Genomic DNA, 27,964 nt, shown 5'->3' on the forward strand with positions numbered 1-27,964 from the left:
GTGGACAGAGTTCAAGCTAGCTACTTTATTATGTTCTGCCTGTAATACAGGAATCTCCCCAATCTAGCAGCTCTCCTTTGGGAATAATTACAGTAGATAAGGATCTAAACCTGTGATGGCGAACTTATGGTACGTGCGCCAGAGGTGGCATGCAATGCCCTCTCTGTGGGCATGCGAGCAGTCACCCCGGTTCAGTTCAGTCATGCATGCATGCGCCTCCCGCTGGCCAGTTGATTTTTGGGTTTCTGCCATGCCTGCAGAGGGGGCGCAGGGCGCATGTGGGGGGGGTGGAGCATGTGCAGAAAGCCGAGCGCACATGTGGGGAGGCAGAGCGCATGCGGGGGGTCATGCGTGTGTTGCATTTTGGTGGTTTGGGCATGCATTCACGCTTTGGGCATTCAGTGTGAAAAAGTTTAGCCATCACTGCTCTAAACCAGGGGTCTCCAACCTTGTCAACTTTAAGACTTGTGGACTTCAACTCCCAGAATTCCTCAGCCAGCAAAGCTGACAAGGTTGGAGACCCCTGCTCTAAAACATTCAGGGAAGGCTGGTCCTGGGCCTTCGTAATATCGTGGAGTGAGTCTCGACTAGCTCCATGTTGGATCCCTCCATCCTGCCAGGCTGGGTGCATCTCAACATCACCCCTACACATACAATACTGTGACCAGCATCCTGCCTCTTTTGATCCATCCTGAAGATGTTGGGAAAAAATGCACACTAATCATGAAACACATTTAGAAAAAGCAATTCTACATCGTGAAGTTAAAAACCAGAGATAGAAAGTAAAAATGTAGGTGGAATAAAATTGTAGGTGCAACTAGATAAAGTATTTTTCAAGGTTGTTGTTTTTTTAATTTGACTTATAGATTTATAAATCTATGAAATGAAAATTCACCGCTTTGTTGGTTGCCCCTTAAAAACTTCATATATTAAAAACTTTTAAAAAACTCATATATTAAAAATTTTAAAACTTCATATATTCACCTAGGTCATCAAATTTCAACTTAATAAGATTGATACATCTTGCACTCTGTTTATAAAGGTTAGACTGCTTAAACTTACAAGTTCCTTTTGACTTTTATCAGGTGGTGAATAAAACATTGTTTCATCTTCTCCATAGGTTTTGGACTTTGTGTTCTTGCGTTTCTTCTTTCTCTTAAATCTTCTTTTCCTTTTTTTATTTTCAGATTCTTCACTTGGCATTTCCAAATTTTCATTCGATAATGCCAAGAGACTTTGTGAAACTAGTTCCTGAAACATATTTTTTTTTCAAGTACACATGGTAAGAGTAGTAGTAGCAGTGATAAGTAAAACAGAGACAGAGGTGGTTGCTAGAATGAAGATTGATTACACACACACACACACACACACACACACACACACACAGATGCCAGATATAGTTTATAGAAATATACACATACATATTCATATATATAGAGAGAAAGGTGGCTGCTGGATTGAAGGTTGATTACAAACACACACAAACACACAACTGCGCCACTCTCTGCTCTCCATCTGTCCATCTTTTGTTATCGTATTGATGTATTCTTGCAGTTTACTTTTTCATTGTTTATTTTATAGTTCCATCATTTTGTTTACTTTCTTTTCATTCCTTCCTTTTAATTGCTGTAAGTCAACTAGCCCCACAGCGAGACAGGTGGCAAATAAATTTAGTATATACATATACAGACAGACACTAATATTAGAGGTAGTCCTTCATTTACCACAGTTCATTTAGTGACCATTTGAAGCCACAACAACACTGAAAATGGTGACTTATTACTACTTTTCACACTTATCACATTGCAGTATCCGCATAGTCATGTGATCAAATTTCAGATGCTTGACAACTCACTCATATTTATGATATTTGCAGTGTCCTGGGGGTGGGAGGGTTATGAGATCACCTTTTGTGACCTTCTCAGTGGTGGGTTGCCCCTATGATGACATCCGGGTGGGTGGGCAGAGCCTCCCCCCGGTAGTAAAACCGGGGGGAGGCTCTGCCCACCCACCCGGATGTCATCATAGACATCTGCATGGGTGTGATCCCATTGTGAACCGGTAGTAAAGCTAAGTAGAACCCACCCCTGGACCTTCTGACAAGCAAAGTCAATGGAGAAGTCAGATTCACTTAACAACCCGTGTTATTAACTTAACAACTGCAATGATTCACTTAACAACTATGGCAAGAAAGTTTGTAAAATGGAGCAAAACTCACTTAACAAATGCCTCACTTAGGAAGAGAAATTTTGGGCTCAGTTTTGGTCATAAGTCAAGGACTGTCTGTAAACATAAACACACACACACAGTCTCACCCAGCATGACACTAATATTATTTACACTCCTTTTCCCACTTTAAAATATTAAGACAGAAAATATTGATTAATAGAGTATACACTTTTAATAATTTTGCCATAGTCCCTACCAGGTTAATTGATTCTAATTTCCACATCTGCCATTCAATAGATTTTGAGCAATTTTTTTTTTTTTCTTGATACATTGATACATTTTGTTTTTAAAGGGAGAGTTGCAAATCATTATAAATCACTTCTTAACTTTTGATATTCTTCATTTGTTTTGATGTTTATATTTAATACATGTTGATGCTTTTTGATGAATAATGCTCTGAAACGTATAACTGTCTATTCTGTGGTACAAACTTTTGTAATTTCTACTCAAAAGTCATGCATACACTAATTTACAGCATGTTTTTTCGTCGAAATGTTTTGGTACTTATTTTATATAGTTGTTGATTTTATTTAGTTATTTGTACGTTGCTACCTTTTCCCAAATTCTGTATTCTTATATTACAATAATAATTATATTTATTTAATAAATGTATGTAGCTGCCCATCACTCATAAAGACTTTGAGCAGCATACAAATTTAAAAACACAAAATAACAAAGTTAAAAATACAAAATAACCAAAAATATGACACAAAACCATATGGAAAATATTCTTCAATCAAGATCATGGAAATCATCTATGAATGATCCATTTCCTTCCTATTTTCATGCCTCTAATAGATTCTTTCACTACAGGTAGCACTCAACTTACGATCATAATTGAGCCCAACATTTCTGTTGCTAAGTGAGTTTTGCTCCATTTTATAACTTTTCTTGTCACAGCTGTTAAGTCAATCTCTGCAGTTGATAAATTATTAACCTGGCTGTGAAGGGGATCTGGCTTCCCCATTGACATTTTTTTTTATTTATTTACATTTATATCCCGCCCTTCTCCGAAGACTCAGGGCGGCTTACAGTGTATAAGGCAATAGTCTCATTCTATTTGTATATTTATATACAAAGTCAACTTATTGCCCCCAACAATCTGGATCCTCATTTTACCTACCTTATAAAGGATGGAAGGCTGAGTCAACCTTGGGCCGGGCTTGAACCTGCAGTAATTGCAGGCTGCTGTGTTCTAATAACAGCCTTCTAACAGCTTGAGCTATTACGGACATTGCTTATCAGAAGGTCACAAAAGGGGATCAGATGATGCCAGGACACTGCAACTGTCATAACTACATGCCAGTTGCCAAGCATCTGAATTTCAATCACGTGATCATGGCGATGCTGCAAAGGTCGTAAATGGAAAAAGATCATAAGTCACATTTTTCAGTACCTTTGTAACTTTGAATAGTCACTAAATGAACTGTTGTAGGTCGAGGACTACCTGTACCTAAATGTTATTTACAAACCTTTTGTTTCCTCAGCACTTTTTTTGCTTCTTGAAGTAGCATCTCTCTTGCCTTTGTCTGTGCTAGAGTTGCTTTATTTTGCTCTTCATATGCCATTGAAACAACAGCCAGGATTAAATTGAAAAGATAGAATGAACACAGAAAGATGATGATAAAAAAAAATATGCTGTAGGATTTTCCAGATGTTCTGATAACCTGTAAATACAAAATCAGAGAACCCTGGTTTCTTTGGGATCCCAAAGCAAATACATTGTTGACAACATGCACATATTGTGAACATTTCAAATAAATAAATTTGTTAATTTGATGTTGTAAATTAATGAATTGTGGCACTTGATAGCTAAATTGGAGGCTGAAGATTCGTTCTCTGAGCTTGTGGGTTGGTTTCCGAACATTTTGTTACCAGGTTAGGTAACATCTTCAGGGGAGTTTAGGGGAAGATGTTACCTAGTGAGGGGCAAATGACGTGGGTTTTGTAATTTGTTAGCTAACATAGATACTTTGTATATTAACTTTATATTTTTAACATAATTATTTTGTATTTCAATTTCACTTATTTTCTCTGTCTGAAAAAGGATGTTCAGGCTCATTATAGGCAGGAATTTAGGAATGGCTTTTAACATTCCTAAATTGAAAAGATAAACAGGCTGGAGATTATCTTCAGATAAGAAAAAGCTTGTTAGCATAAATTGGGGTCTGGCCTATCCCTTTCGTGAATTCTAAACAACCTTTTTCCTTGCAATGTATGGCCCTTCTGACCTCAGACCTCATTTTAATGAATAGGTGTGATATTATGGGATGCAAATATGTAATATGTTTGACTATTTGTAACTGATTTCCTATGCACAGGGGAGGTTATTTTACCCTATCCAATCAACTTTCCCCTTGGATTTTTCTTTGTTATACTAATTATAAAAGGCGTTGCAAGCTAAAGATTGGGGCTCCTTCTTTGAATGAGAGGAATCCCTTTTGTCTGAATATTCTGATAAATTATAATAAAACAATTCTGTCTGGGTTTGTCTCATTGGAAAATATGAATGCCAAGGCACGAGCCTGAAAAGGCCATATTTGGCCTTCACTAGCCTGGTAATGATACATTCGGAAACCAACTCACAACTTCTCCCCTCATCCTTCACCCGAGCGCTACAGATATTTGCCACTATTGCATAGATAAATTTGATCATGGTTTTGATCAGTGGTGGGAGTCAGCCGGTTCAGTCAAACCGGTAGTTAAATTGCTGGATGACTCCCCCCTCCCCCCCACCCCTTCCAGGAGTCCCCACGCGCCCCATTTTGGCTCCCAGGTAAGTGTAGGGAAGTCTCCTAGGCCCGAAATGAGGCATGGGGGTGCGTGTGTCCCCCCCCCATGGCCTGTTTTTGCTCCCAGGGGAACAGGAGACCAAGTGCTGCTTGTCACACCCCCTGGCCATACCCACCCAGCCGGTCATTAGAGCAGAGAACTGGTTGTTAAATCCCACCACTGGTTTTTATACTGTTGATATGAGACCAATGACAATAATTTAATGCAACCCACAGCATTCAGATAGGATATGTAGCAACTGCATTCTCCCAGCAAATAATGTGTCCTTCACTCAGTTTTGCACATTTCTTATCTTTAGTTGTCTGGAAAGTTTACCTGTCTATAGAGACGTTCCCAGCTGTCCTGGGTCATCAATCGAAATAATGATAGAAACGCCCACCCCAAGTGATCAAAACTGGTATATCCAAAATCGGGATTCTCTTTATACTTCACACAAACGCTGTTCAAGGGACATTCTGTTTTACTAATAATAGACCAAACATTACATTAGTGTTAGTTTTCATGTTTAAAAAAAAAAGGATTTTTGCTGTAACTGTCTGTATCACAGTACAGGTAACCCTTGAGGGTCCCACAGGATGGACTTTGCAATACTTGGAACATGCTTTTTGTAATACTGGTTAGCTGACATGAATTTTCTTGTATGGATTTACTTTTTTCAAATGTATTGCTAATAATTTGTCATGAGCCTTAACCTTTAAGAAAAGTCTCCCGTTTAGAAAACAGGACTGGCAGGAAAGCATTCAGTACATTGTAGATAACAGTTTCATTTTCAGCTGTTCTTGAGCATCCATGAACAAAGAAAATAGTCATGCCCAACCTTGGGTAGCATTGAGAATGTAACTTACCCATACCCATTCTGATGTTTTTCCTTTACAAATGTTTCTTTTATTCAGAATACAATGTTTTTTTCTATTGCTTTGCTCACATATTATGGGATGCTTTCATTCTTGTTATTGTAACTGGACGGAAGACTATTTCTAAACCAATCAGCTTTTGTTTTGAAGGTTTTTGTTGTGCTAACTATAAAAGTAAATGTAAGCTATTTTTCCTCCTTTTCATAGGGAGACTCAACTTTATCAGAGTACTGTTATAAATTGCTTTAAATGATCTTCCCACTCAGTTGCTTACTGGAAAAGTAAACTGAGGCAGAACCTACAGCCAGATTTGGCCATCATCCTTGACCTATGATTATAATTGAGCTTGGAATTGCAGTCAGAAATCACACTGGCTGTTAAGCAGATCAATGTGTGATTTTGCAGTGGTTATTAAATGAATCACCACGGTTGTTGTCCATAATGGGTTATAAATTATAAATTAATTTATAAATTATGGTCATGTAACTGTGGGACATTACAATTGACTGTAAACATGGGCCAGTTGCCGACTGCGCAAAATGCGATTCTGTGACCATGGAAGGTGAGGAGAGTAGCACTGGAATGTCAAACCCAGTTGTAAGTAGCCCTGAGGAAATCTCTCATAAATTCAAATGTCACTTAGCCACTGGTTGTAAACTGAGGACAACCTATTACAATTTTGAATTTTCATTTTTTTTCACCTACTCAATGTCCTTTTATTCCAAAAGGGAAATGCCAGCGCTGTAAATGCTTTGATATAAATTCTGTTTTTTCTTGTATGAGCTCACTTGAAATTTACAGAACTGTATGTCATCGTTTTATAGCATTAAACCTCTGGCAGAGTAAGACTCTTTTATGAGAGATCACTAGCATGCCACAGCCTTTTGCAGGAATATTGCACAATATATAGTCTCCTTCAAATTTACTCCTCAAAAGTTAAAAAATAGAGAACCCATTTGGTTTAGTGATTAAGGTACCAGGTTAAAAAGAGGGAGATGGTAAGTTTTAGTCCTGCCTTGGCTATGAAAGTCAGCTGCATGACTTTGGGACAGTCATTCTTTCAGCCCAACCCACCTCATAGGGTGGTTGTTGTGGAGAAAATCCGAAAAGTAAGATCTGTTGGATATATTTGCTGCCTTAAGTTATTTGTAAAAATAATAAAGGATACAAATAAATAAATAGCCTTTGGCTTCTGCTTATACCGTAGTAACTTAGTACTCATTGTTAATTGGTTCTGGGAGGTGCGAAGAGTATCAAAAATGATACTAAACATTTTTCCCTATAAATAATAATATAATGAGTCACAAGACAGCTGACACCCACAAGCTCAAGCTTGTTGTTGAGTACCAAACAAACAATGAGCACCAGGACAAAATTTTCATGTCAAAACGCATTGAGTACTAAATTTGATGAGTTTTGAAGCAGTTGACTATCAAAGCACCCGATGTTCACAATTTTTCCCTCTATTATCACCAGACAATCACTTAAATTTCCTGCTCCACTAGAAGACAAGGACTAGTCCAGCTCAATTTTCTGTCTGAAACAATAGATAAATGGCTGCCCTTTAAGAACCCAATTGCAAGCATACTCTTGTACCTGAGGAGAAGCGAACTATTTATGGGGCTATGACAGGCTGATCTCTCAATTCTCCAACAGCCTCTCAGGCACTTGAAGCACTGATCTCCTTTGGCCTCATGGTCACACTGGTCCTCAGTGAGCATATCATCCTTGCCTCAAAGTTAAAAAGGCCCAGCATTTTAAGAGTATTCCTCTTTTTAAAAAATAAATAAATAAATAAGGAAGATTCCATAGAATCTTGCCTACCTCCATTAGTGTAGCCTCAATTATTCTGAAAACAATTCTATTTTACAGTTAAAATGTTTTGAGAAAAAAAAAGTATGTACTTAGGATTTGGGCTGAATCCACATAGCAATGGCTTAGAAGGACTACTGAAATAGTCGCCATAATTTTCTGGGGAGAAAAAAAGGAATTATTTAAAATATCATCCTATCCTGATATGCATGGTTAAAACCATCCATTGGAAAACTTCTGTATAAAGAATAAGTTATTAGTCTGCAAATTAGCCCTGGCGTAACTTTTTAAAATAAAATCCTTATTTCAGAATCTGGTGGGGGGGGGGAGGTAGGATGAGAGGGAAGAAAGGACAATAGGAACCAGAAAAATGAAAGGCAACATAAAAGGAAAACCTCCAAATAATATAATTGGAGGCACTTCTGAAAAAACAGAATATATCTGATGTATTTCAACTGACTGTTCCTCTCAATAAAAAGGAAAATATTTATTGTAGATTCACAACTAAAATGTCAGCCTAACTTTTGCAGGAAATAGGAACATGCAAGTAAGAAAAGCTATAACTTCCCCTTATCTCTGTTTTATTTGTTGGATAACTTTATCTTACATGTCCCAGAAGTGTTTCATAAGGAAAAAATGCAATAATTTGGAGCAGTGTATTAAGGCAACATAAGATACATGAGGGAACCTGAACAGATTATGTTAAGCCTTCTCTGGCACTTCATATATGAAGTCAACAAAACAAAAATTATGCCCAGTGAATGAAAAGTCCAATGGTTTTATCAGCTCTGAAACAACAATTTCTGTTATTTTAGAAATACAGATAGCCTACCCAATACAGTTATATGTTGTAATGCTCATAAAACAGGTCTGTAATATAACCAACTTTATTCTAAAACTTTTTTTAGCAATCATTAAACAAATCACTATGGTTGTTAAGTGAATCCACAGTTAAGCGAACACTATCGTTTTAAACAAAACAAAGTTCACTATAGATGCAGTTTTGCCCCAAACTGAAAGTGCTGGTTTTCAGCAAATAAAAGTCAGCCACTTGACCATGGAGAAGGCTTGAAACTTCAAATCCAGATCCTAAGTCCTCTTTTCTGGGTTGGTTGTAACTTCGAAGTCATTAAGCAACAGGTCGTAAGTTGAGGACTACCCGCAAAGGCTTCCTTCAGGAGTTTCCACTGTTCTTCGAATTAGGAAAAACCACACTTACAAACTTGGGAATGCTCTCACAAAATCAGGGGTGTGAAGGGAGAGGCCAAAAAACTGGAGATAGTAGTTACAACCACATGATTTAAGACCTTCCTTTTATGCACACATGTAACATTGTTACATATACAAAAAAAAAAAGTGCTTCGACTGAGGTGTTGCAGCTGCTACCTTGACTTTCTTTTTATATCCTCCATGGAGGCTGCTGCTCCAAAAAACAGGCACAGTGGCTTTGCCCAGGGACAAATCATAAATCTGTAGAAAGAAAATTTGAACTACACCTTTCTCTAATTCCAGGGCATAGTTCTTTACTTTGATTTGTTTTGGGGGGCAGAGAATTGGGGTGGGCAGGGCAAATACTCCTAAATTAAGCCCTGAATTATAGCCACCTTCTTATTTTCATTATCTTTAATGAAAAACTGGCTGTTAAGCAAATCTCATGGCCGTAAGTCTAAATCCACTTTCACGAATGGGCGGTTTTTTCCCCTGATAATATAAAATTTTGGGAAATACTGCTCTGAGACAAACTCCTAATCCCAAACCGAACTAAATACACCAAAAAGAAAACTTGTACAGGTAGTCTTTGACTTACAACCATTCGCTTAATAACCATTTGAAGTTATTGTAAAAAGTGACTTATGACCATTTTTCACACTTATGACCATTGCAGCATCCTCATGGTCACGTGATTTACATTCCGATGTGGGGCTCACATTTATGACAGTTGCAGGGCCAACCTTCTGACAAGGAAAGTCACTGGGGAAGCCAGATTCACTTAACAACCATGTTACTAACAACTGTGGCAAGAAAAGTTCGTAAAATGGGCAAAACTCATTTAACAAATTTCTCATTTAGCAACATAAATTTTGGGCTTAGTTCTAGTAATTGAGGACTACCTGCATTTCATTTTATGAAAAGCACAGGTTCATGGAAATTTTATGGTTTATGATATGGAGATGAACAATCTAACAAAATATGTGTGATCCACAATCAGAAATAATGATTATAAGATTTTCTTTCTATGTAAGGAAAAACTCCCAAATGATAAGATCTGTACAAGATTGGAATAAGGTCTATTATGGGTTGTCCATATTTATCATATAGATATGACTTGGAAAAAGATACATAGAGTGAGAAAAATAATCAAGGCTGCCTTGACAATACCACAGTTCCAGGGGTGAAATCCAGCAGGTAGCAGAAATTTTGAGTAGTTTGGAGAACCGGCAAATATCACCTCTGACTAGCCCCAGAGTGGGGTGGGAATGGAGATTTTGCAATATCCTTCCCCCAGAAGTGGGGAGGGAATGGAGATTTTGCAATATCCTTCCCCCAGAAGTGGGGAGGGAATGGGGATTTTGCAATATCCTTCCCCTGGAGTGGGGTGGGAATGGAAATTTTGCAGTATCTTTCCCTCACCAAGCCACACCATGCCCACTAAGCCACGCCCACAGAACCGGTAGTAAAAAAAAAGGATTTCACTACTGCACAGTTCTATGATTTAATGGTTTTATATTTCTTAATTTGCAGCTCATTTAGTTAGCTAAAGTGTTCAGCACATGGTTCACAAATAAATGGTGTTAATACAGTTATTAATACAATAAATGATTTAAAACAGATATGACATAAAGCTTACCAAAAGAGAAGGAATGTATACATTACCTGTAGCCTTTAATAAACAATCAGATTTGTTGACGTTTTCAGTAAGAAGCGAACAGGGAACACAAATATATCTTAAGTTACCCATGAAGAGCTGAAGACCAACCAATGCAAACACGGCCAAGAAGAAAACCGTCAGCAACATCACATTTGCAAGTTTTTTCACCGACTGAAGAAGGGAAGATATAATGACTTTCAAGCCTGTGGCAGAGAAGCATCAACATTATTATGTTTATGATTCTATAAACTCTCAGGATTTGAAACGGACACCTAACATTACAATCATCATTAAAAAGGCACAACAAAGAATGTTCTTCCTGAACATTCCTGAATTCAGAAAGTTCAGACTGTCCCAGGAATTGTTGATACAATTCTACAGAGGAATTATTGAGTCCGTCATTTGTATTTCTAGAACTTTCTCTACAGCAACCACAAGACGTCAATGGAGAGTTAGGACTACAGAAAAGACAATTGCTATCAGCCTGCCTTCCACTGAGGACCTGTATACTATCAGGGTCAGAAAGAGGGCTGTGAAAATACCTACACAACCCTCACATCCTGGACCTAATCTATTTCAATTTCTCCCCTCAGGACAACACTATAGAGCAGGGGTAGTCAACCTTTTTATACCTACCGCCCACTTTTGTATCTCTGTTAGTAATAAAATTTTCTAACTGCCCACCGGTTCCACAGTAATGGTGATTTATAAAGTGTATCGTCGTCTGCGCATGTCTCTGGCGCATCGTGGATTGAGTTGGGGGGGTGCCGGCTACCAGCTCTGCTTGCCTGTTATAGCTGGCTGGTGTGGGGGGAGATGCGCGAGCTATTCTGGGACGAGGCTCTTTTGTTTGCGGTCACACTATAGCGCCATTTAGTTTCACTTACATAACGTGAACTAAACTTATGCGCAGGGGATACAAATAGTATATTTTCAAAAATTTAAATTGTCACGGGAAATTTTATGAAAACCTAATGAAAATGTTTTTAAATAATGCTATGAAATTTTTTTAAAAAGTCAATTAAATTAAAAAAAAAAAGAAAAGTGCTTCAGTATTGGACAAAACCCCTACTGCCCACTATGAAAGCTGGAACGCCCAATAGTGGGCGGTAGGGACCAGGTTGACTACCACTGCTATAGAGCATGATACTATGAGGTAGAAACTACAGAAGACTAATGAAGATTAAAATTCTTATTCATAAAGCTGCATAAACAATTTGTGTGTGTGTGTGTGTGTGTGTTCAATAAATAAATAAACTATCTGCTTTTGAAAGTGGATTTAGACTTACAACCATGAGATTTGCTAACAGCCAGGTGAAAAATCAGGTCCATTTATATGGTGCCTCAACTTACAACCATAACAATGTACAACTAAATTCCCAATTGTGCTTGTAAGATGAGGATTACCTGTATATTAATTTACTTGTTAAGATTCAGATTTGGGTTAGCTCTCTTTAACCTTCTGGTGCCTCTTCAGAGTTCATTTAAGCATGAGGTATACTGGACATATTCTGAATTCTAATTCTGAAAACTAATTCTTTTTTTTTTCACGTCATAACAAGGGCTCCCTGACTATCATTACCAAGGTTTGAAATTGGGGATTAAATTCCAGGTTTCCCAGAACAACAGAAGTTTTATCAGGTAGCAGGTTAGCTCTCTGTTAAAGTGGTCTAGTTCATTTTTCAGTAAGACTGTTTTATGATTATTTTGATATATGTTCTTATAACGTAGTCTTTAAATCCTTAACAGACAAGCAGTTTGTAAATTTTGTATACATTAACAGTAAAAACTGCTATGTACTTACCTGGAATTACAGAAACTGCCTTTAAAGTTCTCAGAATCCTGAAAATTCGGAGAGCTGAAATGCTGCCAAAGTTTTGACTGAAAGCTACATATCTGCATAAAGATACCATAATATTATAATATAATACTTTGCAGCGTTCCTGTGAGTTGAATAGCATAGAAATTTAATAAATTATGAAGGCTGGTTGCAAAGTCTGCCAGATTATTATACTGGATTTATCCACCTATTAAGTCCTTCCCAAAGACCTGAGATAGACAGATGTTTTCCAGTGATATGTGCATTCCTGTCAGCAGCATCATGCCAGCTACTGAAATGTGTGGATTTGGACCACAAAGATAACAGACTAATTTCCAAACGTCCTCAATGCAATTGTTTTGGTAGCAGAACCTAGGAATAACTTGGGCAGCTGATGTTAGTCCAAGCAGACAGGGTTAGACTGGGTGAATGTATGAAAATATTCAGGGCAGAAAAGCTGCAAATGCTACTACTAAATAAGAGAGCAAATTGTAACTCTTTGTTGTATCATATAGTTTAGAGAGCCAGTTTGGTCTATTGGTTAAAATATCAGGCTAGAAACTGGGAAAATGTACATTCTAGTCAATTTTAGGCATGGAAACTGGCTGGGTGATTTGGACGAATCACCATGAAACTGAGAGCTTTAGTCCCACCTTAGACATGATAGCTAGCTGGGTGACTTTGGGCCAGTCACTCTCTCTCAGCCCAATCCACGGGTGAAATGCTCCCAGTTCGGACCAGATCAGGCGATCCGGTAGCGATGGCGGTAGGTGGTTCAAAAAACCAGTAGCAAAAATCCCTGGGGGGCGCCCCCGCCCATGCCCCCGCAATGCTGGGTCATCTGCTTCCCCGCTTACCGCTTCTTTTAAAAAATGCTTTTAAAAGGTTAAAAAAAAAGGCTCTGACAATCCCAGCTGAGCTGCCTGGTCGTCAGCGCCTTTTTTTTTTTTACTTTTAAAAGCACTTTTTTTCAACCTACTCGACTGAATAGGTTGTAAAAAATGCTTGTAAAAAAAAGCTCTGATGATCACAACTGAGCTGCCCGATCATTGGTGCATGGTGCATGCACAGCCAGCATGTGAAGCGCGCATGCGCAGCCTGCGAACCGGTAGTAAACCGGTTCAGATTTCACCACTGGCCCAATCTATTTCACAGGGTTGTTTTTGTGGATAAAAAAAGGAAGAGGAAGGTATGTTGGATATATTCACTGCCCTGAGTTGTTTAATAAAGGAGGGATATAAATAATAAATAGGTAAATGTAAGCAGAATGCTCCAGAAGCAACTTCTGGCTGCTTCAGGAAGGAAAGTGATTGAAGACTTTGTAAACAAGTCACTGTAAAGAGGTCATTAAAATATAAACAATGCTGATGGGTAATTAACCTGTGAAATTCAATACACAGGATGAAGTTGTTGTTGTTAGTTGCGAAGTCATGTCCAACCCATTGCGACCCCATGGACAACATTCCTCCAGGCCTTCCTGTCCTCTACCATCCTCTGGAGTCCATTTAAACTCATGCCGACTGCTTCAGTGACTCCATCCAGCCACCTCGTTCTCTGTCGTCCCCTTCTTCTTTTGCCCTCAATCTCAGGATGAAGTAATGGTCATTAATTTGGTTGGCTTTAAAAGAGAATAGGTCTATCAAGGTCTCTCGGCCTTGAAGACTCAAGTACAGGCAGTCCTCAACTTACAACAGTTCATTTAGTGACCTTTCGAAGTTACAATGGCACCGAAAAAGTGACTTACGACCATTGCAGCATCCCTGTGGTCATGTGATCAAAATTCAGGCGCTTAGCAATTCGTTCATATTTATGACAGTTGCAGTGTCCTGGGGTCATGTGATCACTTTCTGCGACTTTCTGAGAAGCAAAGTCAATGGGGAAGCCAGATTCACTTAACAACTGTGCCACTAACTTAACAACTGCAGAGATTCACTTAGCCACTGGGGCAAGAAAGGTTGTAAAATGAGGCAAAGTTCACTTAACAACTGTCTCCCTTAACAACAGAAATTTTAAACTCAATTGTGGTCCTACGTCTAGGACTACCATACCTATATTATCCAGCTGGGGACAGCATCTATCCAAACACCCAGTTGCAGGACAGCAATGGTAGGAGAATGGTAGGTCTCCTGGTCCTACTTACCTCAGAGGCTTCTGGTTAGCCATTGTAATAAACATCTTTTTGATTTAGAAACTGCCACCCTTAAAATGCTCAATGCTGGACTAAGATGGGCCATAGCCAGATTTAGTAGACTTCTTACATTCTTAGGGACAACAATCTAGCATCTTCTGCAAGTGCTTTATAAAGAGAGAGCACTATTTCATCCATACTATTTATTGGGACATAGAATAAAGAATATAGAATAGAATTGGAGGTACCTTCTAGTCCAACCCCCTGCTCACGCAGAAGTCCTTATATCATTCCAGACATGGCTGTCCTGGCTCTTCTTAAAAGCCTCCAGTGATGGAGTACCTACAACTTCAGAAGGCAAACTATTCCATTGGTTGATTGTTCTGTTAGCAATTTTCTCCTTATTTCTAGGTTGCTTCTCTCCTTAGTTAGTTTCCATCCATTGCTTCTTGTCCTGCCTTCGATGCTTTGGAGAATAGGTTGACTCCCTCTTCTTTGTGCAGCCCCTCAAATATTAGAAGACTGCTATCATGTTTTCCCTAGTCCTTCTTTTCATTAGACCAGACATACCCAATTTCTGCAACCGTTCTTCATATGTTTTAGCCTCCAGTCCTCTAATCATCTTTGTTGCTCTTCTCTGCACTCTTTCCAAAGTCTCAGAGTCTTTTTTATATTGTAATGACCAAAACTGAATGCAATATTCCAAGTGTGAACTAACTAAGGCTTTGTAAAGCGGTACTAGAACTTCTTGATTCTATCCCTATATTAATAGAAAGCCAGCACTATTTTAGACTGCATTAACAGAGGGACAGAATCAAGATCACGTGAAGTGTTAATACAACTCTAAAATGCCTTGGTATGGCCACACTGGGAATAGTGCATCCAGTTTTGGTCACCATGATGTAAAAGTGATGTTGAGACTCTAAGTGCAGAGAAGAGCAACAAAGATGATTAGTGGAGACTGGAGGCTAAAACATATAAAGAATATGTTATGTATTCATGTTTGTACCTTTAAATATTTGAGCGGGAAATCAGCACGTTGCTGATTGGTCGAAGCCTCCAGCAGAACTGTATAAAAGGAGAGGTTTTTCCCCCAGCCTGTTGCTGGGTTCACCCTATATTAAAGAGCTGTTGTCACTACCCTGGTCTCCAGCCTCGTTACTTCCAGAACCTAACATTGGCGACGAAGGTGGGATCTCGAGGCTAAGGAGAACCAGAACCGAGCTGAAGCACGATAGACCCGAACCCAGCAAACCCAGGGCAGAAAAGCGGAGATGGCTAGTTACACTCCGCCCGCACCGTTTGACCCGGCTAAAGAGAAATGGGGAACGTATATGACCCGTTTCGAAAGCTTTCTAGAAGCCAACGAACTGCACGGAGTTCCAGATAACCGAAAGAGGGCTTATTTCCTAAGCCACTGCGGTCCGGAGGTCATCGACATCGCGGAAGCCCTGGCAGAGCCAACGCCGTTGCAGTCGGTGTCGTGGCCAACTTTACAGACTTTACTAAGAAACCACTTCGCACCAACGCCGTCCAAATACGTGCGGCGGTTTGAATTCGGAGAGCGAAGGCAGATGGAGGGCGAATCCATAGGCGACTACATGGCCGCCCTAAGAAGAGCGTCCAAGGACTGCGGATACCGTGACCTAGACGAGGTGCTTCTCGAGCAACTCATCCGAGGGGTCAAAGACATCCGATTGCGGCGACGGCTGCTGGCAAAGAGCAACCTCACGCTAGCCAACGCTCTGGACGAAGCCAGAGCACATGAAATGTCATCCCAAGCGGCAGAGACATTGCAGAAGCCGGTCCCACAAAAGGCGAGCGCGAAGGCAACTCCGGTGCACCAGGAGGAGGTTCAGACCGAATCCGACGGTGAAGACGAGGAAGGGGTCTGCCGCACCGAGAAACGCGACAAGGGGGACCGAGACGAATGCGGAAGCTGCGGGGGTCAACACCAGCGCCAACGCTGCAAGTTTAAAGACGCGACATGTCGGCGGTGTGGGAAGAAAGGGCACCTAGCTCAGGTTTGTCGAGCGGCCCAACCTTCCCGCCGAAAATTCAAATCGGCCAATCAGAGCGCGGAATCGGCAAGGCGACCCGCGATTGGCTCAAACAAAAAAGGCGCGGATTCCAACCAAACAACTGTGGTTATAGGCCGCGCCTCGACCAAAGTGGAGAAGAAGATCTTCACCAAGCCAAAAATAGAGGGAGTACGGTGCCGGCTTGAAGTAGACACGGGATCAGCGATCACCATCATGTCCTGGGACACTTTGGCGAAGTCGCTGCCATCCGTCGCGAAGCGCCACCTGCAAGCACAACGGCTACGAGTGCACGACTACCAGGGGAATCGCATCCCTGTTCGAGGGACCACCTCCGTCCGAGTCGAGTACGGTCCACATAAAAAGACTCTGCCCATCACGATCGTCGAAGGAACTCTGCCCAGTCTGTTGGGACTAGACTGGTTTCGTGCCCTGGGCATGGGAGTGACTGGCATCTACAGAAGTGACTGTAACCTGAAAGACATTCTCTTTAACGAGTTCGAAGATGTCTTCAAGGACTGCCTGGGCAAGTACAAGGGGACCCCTATTTCCTTCAACTTAGACCCCCAGGTAGCCCCCATTAGGCTTAAGGCGAGGAGAGTCCCCTTTGCCCTAAAACCAAAATCGATAAGGAGCTGGATAAGCCCATTAATCAGGGGATTTTGGTGCCAGTCGACCACGCAAAGTGGGAGACGCCAATCGTCACCCCCATCAAACCGGACGGGTCAATTAGAATTTGCGCTGACTACAAGGCGACGCTTAACAAAGCCTTACAGAAAAGCGCTTACCGGTTCCGTGGTGCAACACTTATTGCACTCTTTGGGGCAAAGGCCAGTCTTTGCGAAGTTAGACTGCGCCCAAGCCTACCAACAACTGCCAGTAGACGCCCGCACAGCCGAAGCCCAAACGATTGTGACGCACAGGGGGGCCTTCAAGTGCACCCGATTGCAATTTGGGGTCAGTGTGGCACCAGGGCTGTTCCAAAACCTGATGGAACGACTACTGCAGGGGCTCCCAGGGTAGTTCCTACTGATGATGTCCTAATTTCAGGGGAAAACATGGAGGAATTGGGGGAGCGGTTAAGAAAGGTCTTGAGCATTTTCCGGACAGCCGGATTAAAAGTCAAGACAAACAAATGCCAGATAGGGGTCGAATCCGTCGATTTCTTGGGCTACCGGATAGACAAGAAAGGAATTCACCCTACTGAGAGCAAGGTTAAGGCAATTAGGAAGGCTCCAGCGCCCAAAAACAAAGCAGAGCTACAGGCATTCCTGGATTGGTTAATTTTACGCGGTTTTTAAAGAACAAAGCAACCGCTATGGAACCGCTGCATAGGCTCTTAGGAAAAAATACTGTTTGGTCTTGGGGAAAGTCAGAAAATAGGGCTTTTGAAGCAGTAAAGAACCTGCTCTCAAGTGATAGCCTGCTCATCCAATATCACGACTCATTACCCCTAGTGTTGGTTTGCGATGCCTCCCCTTATGGGGTGGGGGCTGTACTCAGCCATAGACTTCCAAACGGCACAGAAGCCCCTATAGCGTTCTACTCTAGAACAATGTCCTCCCCAGAGAGGAACTACAGCCAATTAGACAAAGAAGCACTAGCCATTGTGTCAGGGGTCAAAAAATTCCACGAGTATGTCTTTGGGCGGAATTTTGAAATCGTGACTGACCACAGACCACTACTAGGAATACTGGCTGGCGACCGCCCAACGCCTGTGGCACTTTCGCCACGCTTGACCCGTTGGACTATATTTCTAGCCGCGTATTCGTACAAGCTGCAGCATCGGCCAGGAAAAGAAGTGGGGCATGCAGATGCGTTAAGCCGATGCCCACTACCAGGGGCGACCGAAGACCCCACTCCGGGGACGCCCATCCTACTTATTGACTCGTTGGACTCTGGCCCAGTCACATCAAAGGAAGTGGCTCGGGCATCATACCGGGACATTGTGTTAAGGACTGTACTCGGTTGGGTACAGAGAGGGTGGCCCGCTGCGCCGGGCGAACGGTTCAAAGAATTTGTTAAAAAACGAGATGAGCTCTCGGCTCAAGGGGGGTGCCTGTTATGGGGTGATCGTGTAATAATTCCTGAGAAGTTAAGGGGAAAGGTATTGGACCTCCTCCACGAGGGTCACCCAGGGATCGTAAGGATGAAGGGGTTAGCTAGAAGCTATGTATGGTGGCCACTCATGGACGCAGAGATTGCTGAGAGGGTAGGGAAATGCCAAGCTTGCCAAGAGTCCAGACCCCTACCCCCAACGGCCCCAGTCAGAGAATGGGAAAAGCCCCAAGGGCCTTGGTCAAGAATCCACATTGACTTTGCTGGCCCTTTTCATGGCCAAACATTCCTAGTGGTTGTGGATGCATTTTCCAAATGGTTGGAAATCATAATCATGAAATCCACTACGGCCGAAGCAGTAATCGCAACTCTGCGCCACCTATTCGCAACTCACGGGTTGCGGACACTCTGGTGTCCGACAATGAGCCCCAATTCACGGCAGCCCAGTTTGAAGAATACCTGGCAGAGGAAGGCATCCGACATGCCCTCTGCGCCTTTCCACCCTGCGTCGAATGGCCTTGCAGGCGTTCCGTCCGGGCGCTAAGGAGGCCTGTCCAGGCTCAAGCCAGGTGACTGGCAAACAAAATAGACTTTTCCTAGCCGTCAGCACAGAACCCCAAGCACGCCACCGGAAAAGCCCAGCCGAACTGCTAATGGGACGGAAACTCCGGTGCCCACTTGACCGCTTGAACCCCATTACACACCCGATGGGTACAAGGGCGAACTAGAAGACAAGGAAATGAGCATAGGCGACGGGTGTGGGCCCGAAACTATGGGGACGGCCCTAGTTGGTTCGCAGGGCAAATAATAAAGATAACCGCCCAAAATCATACGTGGTAGAGCTACCAGACAACCGAGTGTGGGCGCCACATAGATCAGTTAAGGAAGCGAATAACTGACCAAACCGAACCAAATGAAATAGATCATGACCAATACCAATTTGAATCCACAGCTGACAATGACCGGGAGGCGCAAGACTTAGCTGAGGTCCCAGAGTTCCAGCGACGCCATCAGGTTCGAGGAAGCAGCAGGAAAGTTCAAAATTAATCCAAGGCGGATGGCCAAGAAAAGAGTCGGCCAATAATCCGGAGCCCGTTGGCCCAGAGAAAGAGCTGGGAGGAAAACAGCCCTCCGACCAGCTCAAAACACTCACCAGAACTGAACCGCGCAGGTCAGTAAGAACTAGGAGACGCCCAGGTTATTTGCGTGACTACGTCGAAAAATAACATGTAAATAAATATGTAAATAGAGGCAAAGTGTTTTCTGGGAGGGGAGGAGTGTTATGTATTCATGTTTGTACCTTTAAATATTTGAGCGGGAAATCAGCACGTTGCTGATTGGTCGAAGCCTCCAGCAGAACTGTATAAAAGGAGAGGTTTTTCCCCCAGCCTGTTGCTGGGTTCACCCTATATTAAAGAGCTGTTGTCACTACCCTGGTCTCCAGCCTCGTTACTTCCAGAACCTAACAGAATAGTTGCTGGAATTGTGTATGTCTAGTTTAATGAAAAGAAGGACTAATTGGTGATAGTAGCAGTATTCCAGTATTTGAGAGGCTACCACAAAGAAGAAGCAGTCAAGCTATTCTCCAAAGCGCCAGAAGGCAGGACAAGAAGCAATGGGTGGAAACTCATCAAGGAGAGAAGCAACCTAGAACTAAGAAGAAATTTCCTGACAGTGCTAACAATTAACCTGCCTCCAGAAGTTGTGAATTTCTCAACAGTGGAAGTTTTTAAGAAGAGATTGAACAACCATTTGTCTGAAAAGGAATAAGCCAGGGTTTCCTGTCTGAGCAGGAGGTTAGATGAGAAGACCTCCAAGGTCCCTTTCAACTCTGTTATTCCATTCCATTCCATTCTAAGATATTGCTGGGTGAAGATGGAAGCCCTGAAGAGCACAAAGTTTACCTCAGATTATTTTGGTTCATCTATCTAGGGCACTACACCTTCTTTAGCATCTTTAAACATGTATTTCCATCTCTATGTTTTGATTGTTCACAATCACTATTAATCTTCTCATCGTTCCCATCACCCTCTTTCCACTTATGACTGTGACTGTAACTTTGTTGCTGGTAATCCTTATGATTTATATTGATATTGATTGTTCCTGATTGCCTATTTGTACCCTATGATCATCATTAAGTGTTGTATCATTAAGTGTTAAATTTGTACCCTATGACCATCATTTGTGTGGTAAATGTTGTACCTTGATGAAGGTATCTTTTCTTTTATGTACACTGAGAGCATATGCACCAAGACAAATTCCTTGTGTGTTCAATCATACTTCGCCAATAAAAATTCTATTCTAATCCTGGCTATCATTCCTTTGTACAAGGCAATGGGAAGGTGCAACAAAGGCCTCCAATTGATGCCATATCCCTGTACTTCCTTCCCTGATTTGCTTATGCAGCCTCAGAAAAGAGGACATATGAGCCTACCAGACATTAAACAAGAGTGCTACAAGGAGTGGCAAAGTCATGTGACTTATTAAGGGAGAAAGACACTCCAGCAGCTGTGAGTCAGAGCAAGAAGGAAATGTCTGTCCCAGAGCTACAGGGAAAATGCTGCAAAACATATTTAATTTTGTTTCTCGGTATAGTTGAGAATATCAACCCAGCTTCCCAAGAGACACAGCAAAAAGCTATGAAATCTATTACACATACGTAGCTTCTGCTAAGCACTGCCCAATGTTTTGCTGAGTATTTGCTGGAAGCAAGGCATTTTCAAAACACCTTGGAAACAAAATATTAATTTTGACTGTTATAAACCTCTCTGAAGAACTTTTTTTTCCAAGTTCTCCTATAAAGGCATAGCATTAAATCTAGTTATGAGTACGGAGTAGCCCACTTTTATTATTATTTATTAGATTTTTATCTCTTTTATTATTTTGTAAATAATTCAAGGCAGCAAACAGACCTGATACTCCTTCTTCCTATTTTCCCTACAACAGTCCTGTGAGGTGGGTTGGGCTGAGAAAGAGAGATTAGCCCAAAGTAAGCCCAGTCGGCTTTCATGCCTAAAGCAGGACATTGAGTTTCTACTCCAGCACTTTAACCACTAGACCAAACTGGCTCTTCATTTCCATTTCCCCAGCTATACATCTCCATTCATTAATACATCTCAATGGCTTTCTGAGTCACTTTTGTTTGTCTGTATAGGTAGTCCTGGAGTTACAACCCTTTGTTTAGTGACTTTTCAACGATATTGAAAATGTGACATGACCATTTTTTACACTTACGACCAGGAGTGGGATTCAGCCAGTTTGGACCGGTTCAGCCAAACCGGATGCTAATTTTACATCTGGTTCGCCAAACCTGTAGTTGCAAGGACTGGCTGGCCCCACCCACCCTGCCCCTCCTAGTAGTCTCCACGCGGCCTGTTTTGGATGCCAGGTAAGTACAGGGCCTGTGTGGAGGCTCTGGGAGAGTGAAAAACGGGCCTCCCAGAAGTTCCAGAACTCTGGAAATGGGCCCATTTCCGGCCTCTGGAGGGCCTCCGGAGCCTGGGGGAGGCTGTTTTCACCCTTCCGGAGGCTTGAGGAAAGCCTCCGAAGCCTGGGGATGGCAAAAACTCCCCCCCATCCCGTGGTGCAGGAGGCTGAGTAGGCCACGCCCACCATGGCCACGCCCACCCAGTAACCAGGCAGAGAACTGGTTGCTGAAATTTTTGAATCCCACCCCTGCTTATGACCATTGCAGCATCCCCATGGTCACTTGATCCAAATCCAGATGTTTGACAACTGGTCCATATTTATAATGGTTGCAGCATCCCAGGGTCATGTGATTCACCTCTTGCAACCCTCTGACGGCAAAGTCAATCCAGATTCACTTAACAATCTTGTTACTAACTTAACAATATCAATGATTCACTTAGCAACTGTGGCGAGGAAGATTGTAAAATGGGGAAAAACTCAATAACTGTCTCACTTAGCAAGAGAAATTTTGGGCTCAATTGTACTCATATGTCGAGGACAATCTGTATTTCCTTCTATTTCAATGCTAAAGAATTGTAGGGAAAATGTTTATAGGGGAGCTGAAGAAATTAGAGACAAAATATATTGTTTCATCTTATTATGACTATGTTCTTATTTCATACCATTAACATGTGTCTTTTGTCTATGTACAGTTTTGCCTTCTCAAATAAAATCCAGAGACCGAAAGATTTAAGCCCACTTGTGAGATAAGCAACCATATACATGGAATAAATAAACCAAATAAACTATTTATTTCCAAAAAGGTAGGCTGATTGCTACATGCTTAAGAACCCCTTAGATCAGAAACTCCTTCTCATTAAAAGCTAAGGAGAGTTTGAGAGTATCTCTCTATCCCTTTCAACCGGTTTCAACCAGCAAACAAACACCCAAACTTACGTCATAATTAAAACAAAGAAATCCAAGACATTCCAAGGATCTCGCAGGTAAGTGAATTCATTAAAAACAAATCCTCTTGCTACCACTTTGATTACAAATTCTGCCGTATAAATGCTGGTGAAAATAATTCTGAAAAGTAAAAAGAAAAAAAAAGCCATTAGAAACAGAAAAGAGAGGATATTCAGTTTACAGTACAGACTATCTCGATATTAGTGATGGGAGCAGAAGAGGCGGCTCTTTGAGTAACTGTTTTCGGTAACAAAGGGACATCTCTGATTAATGTTTCTTGTTCTTTGAAGTAACAAAACAAAAATATGGTTTCTGGTAAGTACCAGTTCAGACCAACAAAAGTATGAACTTCAATAACCTGAAAACTCATTGTGGGAAACACACTACCTGAATATGCAATTGGTCATTAACAAGATCATGCTAAGAATATTAGGGGATGCTATGAACCGTTATATCTACATATATAGTAATAGTATATGAAGTAATAATAATTTTAATAGGGGTTTATTATAGTTTTATTATTGTTTTTTAAGTTTTAATTCGGCCAAATTGAATTAGTTTTTTAATAGATTTTTTAAATTTTTATATTATATGTATAATTGTGTTTTATCTGGCTGTAAACTGCCCTGAGTCCTTTGGGAGAAGGGTGGTATAGAAATCAAATAAATAAATAAATAAATAAATAAATAAATAAATAAATAAATATAATTACTGATCATACTGCTGCTGCTGCTGATGTGCATCCATCATGTTCAAAGAGGACCTTGACATCTAACAGGTTGTGGGCTGTCCACAATGTGTCTGCAGGAGGCTGGTAAGGCCTATATGCAGTGGTGGGATTCAAATGATTTAACAACCGGTTCTCTGCCCTAATGATTTCTTCCAACAACCAGTTCACCAAACTGCTCAGAAAGTTAACAACTGGTTCTCCCGAAGTGGTGCGAGCTGGCTAAATCCCACCACTGCCTATACGGACACAAAACGTTCCACCACATGTCAGGCACATGTCACGATCATCAGAGGTTTTTTTTATTTTAAAAGCATTTTTTCTTCGGCCGAAAAAATGCTTTTAAAAGTAAAAAAAAACTTCTGATGATCGTGCAGCTCAGCTGGCCAAAGAGGCTGTAAAAAAAACAAACCACTTTTAAAGGGTTCTGGCAATCAGGCAACTCAGCTGGGATCGTCAGAACCCTTTCAAAGCATTTTTTCTACAACCTCTTCAGCCAGAGGTTGTAGAAAAATGTTTTTAAAAGTTAAAAAAAAGTTGGCCATGCCCACATTACGCCACCAACACCAAGCCACGCCCACAGAACTGGTAGTAACAAATTTTACATTTCACCCCTGGCTACATGGGAATGAAGCCTTTTACCATGAAAACCGGATTAAGAACAGTAAGCAATCGGCATGATTAGTTGACTGCAAACAAACTAAATTACTACTTTTAACCAAAACTATCAGGCCATTTTATAAAAACAAAACTACAATTCCAAGCAAGACTGTTCTCATTAGTGTCTCCTTATAGCTCTCTGAAGTTCTATAACCAAGATTTGATAGCCTTACCAAAATAAAACCCAAAGACAAGGAAAACCTCTATGACAGTGGTTCCCAAACTATGGTCTCAGGACCTCTGGGGGTTCCCAAAACCACTTCAGGGGGTCTGCCATGAGAAATAAATATTTGGATTTTTTTCAGAATAACAGAGTTGGAAGGGACCTTAAAAGTCTTCTAGTCCAACCCCCTGCTCAATCAGTAAACCTTACTTTTACACACAAATGGTTGTCCAATAACTTCTTAAAAACCTCCATTGTTGGATCATTCACAACTTCTGGAGGCAAATTGTTCCACCTAGGGACCCTCAATCCTTTTTAAAAATCCTGAAACCCTAATGTTTGAGAACCACTGCTGAATGGTAACATTACAAAGGAGCATAGTGTCATATTTCTCGTTATTGGTGTTCTCTAACCTGAAGCACACTACTTGCTGAGTGAGCTGAAAATAAGCCCCACTGATGAGATCTGAGTCTCATTTGACAATGAGACATTTTACAAAATAACTAATTAAATTTGTAAATAATGCATAAAATCTAAAGATACAACAAAGTCCAAAAAGTTTTGAATTATTAACAGACAAAAATATTAGTGTCCCTGAAAGACAATATGTGAGGAAGATCTGGAAGAAATGGGTTGATTATATGTTTCATATCTATCATAAAAGACTAGGTATTTGGACTTATACTGGATTTTGACGAGGAAGGACTAAATTTGAATAGATATTGTAATTTTTGGTATTGAAATTTTATAATGTGTTGTACTGTATTTTAAATAGAATATTCTTGAAAGATTTTATGTAAGAAAGACCTGGGGGGAAAATTATATGGTTATAGAAGCTATAAGGGAGATATTTTTTGAATTGGATTGGATTTTTATGCTTTAGCTGGTTTTAAATACTTTAGGATTAATTTGTTCTATTGATTTATATATTTTATTACTGTTAATTGTTATTTTATTTTTTCTGAAGGATTTTGGTTATGTTAGGAGGAAGTCAAAGCTAGAGAGGGAAAATTGGTATAATAGTTTTGGGGAAAAATTTTCTTAGCATATGTTTCTTTTATTTTTAACTATACCTTGTGCTTCTTCCTGGAAGTCAGGGGGGAGGGGGAGGGATTAGTGAAGGAGGGGTTGGGGAAAGGGGAAAAATTTGTAAATAATGCATAAAATCTAAAGATACAACAAAGTCCAAAAAGTTGTCAGAAAAAACTGAAGAAGCTTCTTGGATGAGAAGCAAAACGTTTTTAAAAAAAAAACAAACCACTTTTAAAGGGTTCTGGCAATCAGGCAACTCAGCTGGGATCGTCAGAACCCTTTCAAAGCATTTTTTCTACAACCTCTTCAGCCAGAGGTTGTAGAAAAATGTTTTTAAAAGTTAAAAAAAAGTTGGCCATGCCCACATTACGCCACCAACACCAAGCCACGCCCACAGAACTGGTAGTAACAAATTTTACATTTCACCCCTGGCTACATGGGAATGAAGCCTTTTACCATGAAAACCGGATTAAGAACAGTAAGCAATCGGCATGATTAGTTGACTGCAAACAAACTAAATTACTACTTTTAACCAAAACTATCAGGCCATTTTATAAAAACAAAACTACAATTCCAAGCAAGACTGTTCTCATTAGTGTCTCCTTATAGCTCTCTGAAGTTCTATAACCAAGATTTGATAGCCTTACCAAAATAAAACCCAAAGACAAGGAAAACCTCTATGACAGTGGTTCCCAAACTATGGTCTCAGGACCTCTGGGGGTTCCCAAAACCACTTCAGGGGGTCTGCCATGAGAAATAAATATTTGGATTTTTTTCAGAATAACAGAGTTGGAAGGGACCTTAAAAGTCTTCTAGTCCAACCCCCTGCTCAATCAGTAAACCTTACTTTTACACACAAATGGTTGTCCAATAACTTCTTAAAAACCTCCATTGTTGGATCATTCACAACTTCTGGAGGCAAATTGTTCCACCTAGGGACCCTCAATCCTTTTTAAAAATCCTGAAACCCTAATGTTTGAGAACCACTGCTGAATGGTAACATTACAAAGGAGCATAGTGTCATATTTCTCGTTATTGGTGTTCTCTAACCTGAAGCACACTACTTGCTGAGTGAGCTGAAAATAAGCCCCACTGATGAGATCTGAGTCTCATTTGACAATGAGACATTTTACAAAATAACTAATTAAATTTGTAAATAATGCATAAAATCTAAAGATACAACAAAGTCCAAAAAGTTTTGAATTATTAACAGACAAAAATATTAGTGTCCCTGAAAGACAATATGTGAGGAAGATCTGGAAGAAATGGGTTGATTATATGTTTCATATCTATCATAAAAGACTAGGTATTTGGAGTTATACTGGATTTTGACGAGGAAGGACTAAATTTGAATAGATATTGTAATTTTTGGTATTGAAATTTTATAATGTGTTGTACTGTATTTTAAATAGAATATTCTTGAAAGATTTTATGTAAGAAAGACCTGGGGGGAAAATTATATGGTTATAGAAGCTATAAGGGAGATATTTTTTGAATTGGATTGGATTTTTATGCTTTAGCTGGTTTTAAATACTTTAGGATTAATTTGTTCTATTGATTTATATATTTTATTACTGTTAATTGTTATTTTATTTTTTCTGAAGGATTTTGGTTATGTTAGGAGGAAGTCAAAGCTAGAGAGGGAAAATTGGTATAATAGTTTTGGGGAAAAATTTTCTTAGCATATGTTTCTTTTATTTTTAACTATACCTTGTGCTTCTTCCTGGAAGTCAGGGGGGAGGGGGAGGGATTAGTGAAGGGAGGGGGTTGGGGGGAAAGGGGGGAAAAAATTTTTGTAAAACTTTTTGAATAAAAAAAAAAACAAAGTCCAAAAAGTTGTCAGAAAAAACTGAAGAAGCTTCTTGGATGAGAAGCAAAACGTTTTTTTTAAAAAAACAAAACAAAACGAGAAAGTACAGCTGCCTTTCGAAAAGCACCTTTTGGACAACCAAATCTCTATAGACACATGATGGAGAAACTATGGCAAGTGTTCCAGAAGTGGCACACAGAGCCATCTCTCCAGGAACGCGAGCCTTCGTCTGTTGCTCTTCCCAGTTCCGACATGCCGGCCAGCTGGTCTTTACACGCACAGTAGCACGGGAAACCGAAACGCAGCCGCCCGGTGTGCATTCGCGCCCTGGGAAGATGATCATTGGGTTTCTGGCATGGGCATGCGCACTGGCCAGCTGTTCTTCGAGCAAGCATGTGTATCAGAAACCGGAAAGGTGGCCAGTGAGCATGCAGGTGCATGTGCTGGAAACCAGATCATCTTCCTGGCATGCGCATGCGCACCAGGCGGCTGCTCTTCTGGCTTTTGGTGCTCCCGCGAGTGTGAAGACCAGTTGGCCGGTGTGCATGCATGCGACAAAAACTGGAACATCATCTTTTCAGCGCACGCATGCTCTTC

At 40.7% G+C, this 27,964-nt stretch overlaps 1 protein-coding gene across 1 annotated transcript in view; it reads right to left on the minus strand.

The window, feature by feature from the left end:
• The window catches only part of LOC131198280 (sodium channel protein type 5 subunit alpha-like), an 86,426-nt gene that overhangs the window by 44,596 nt on the left and 13,866 nt on the right, over window positions 1–27,964 (minus strand). The window contains 3 exon segments of the mRNA XM_058182767.1: window positions 10,563–10,760; window positions 12,362–12,453; window positions 22,967–23,095. Of these exon segments, the coding sequence (XP_058038750.1) occupies window positions 10,563–10,760; window positions 12,362–12,453; window positions 22,967–23,095 (419 nt within the window).

This window comes from Ahaetulla prasina, chromosome 4, assembly GCF_028640845.1.
Source record: "Ahaetulla prasina isolate Xishuangbanna chromosome 4, ASM2864084v1, whole genome shotgun sequence".
NCBI lineage: Eukaryota > Metazoa > Chordata > Lepidosauria > Squamata > Colubridae > Ahaetulla > Ahaetulla prasina.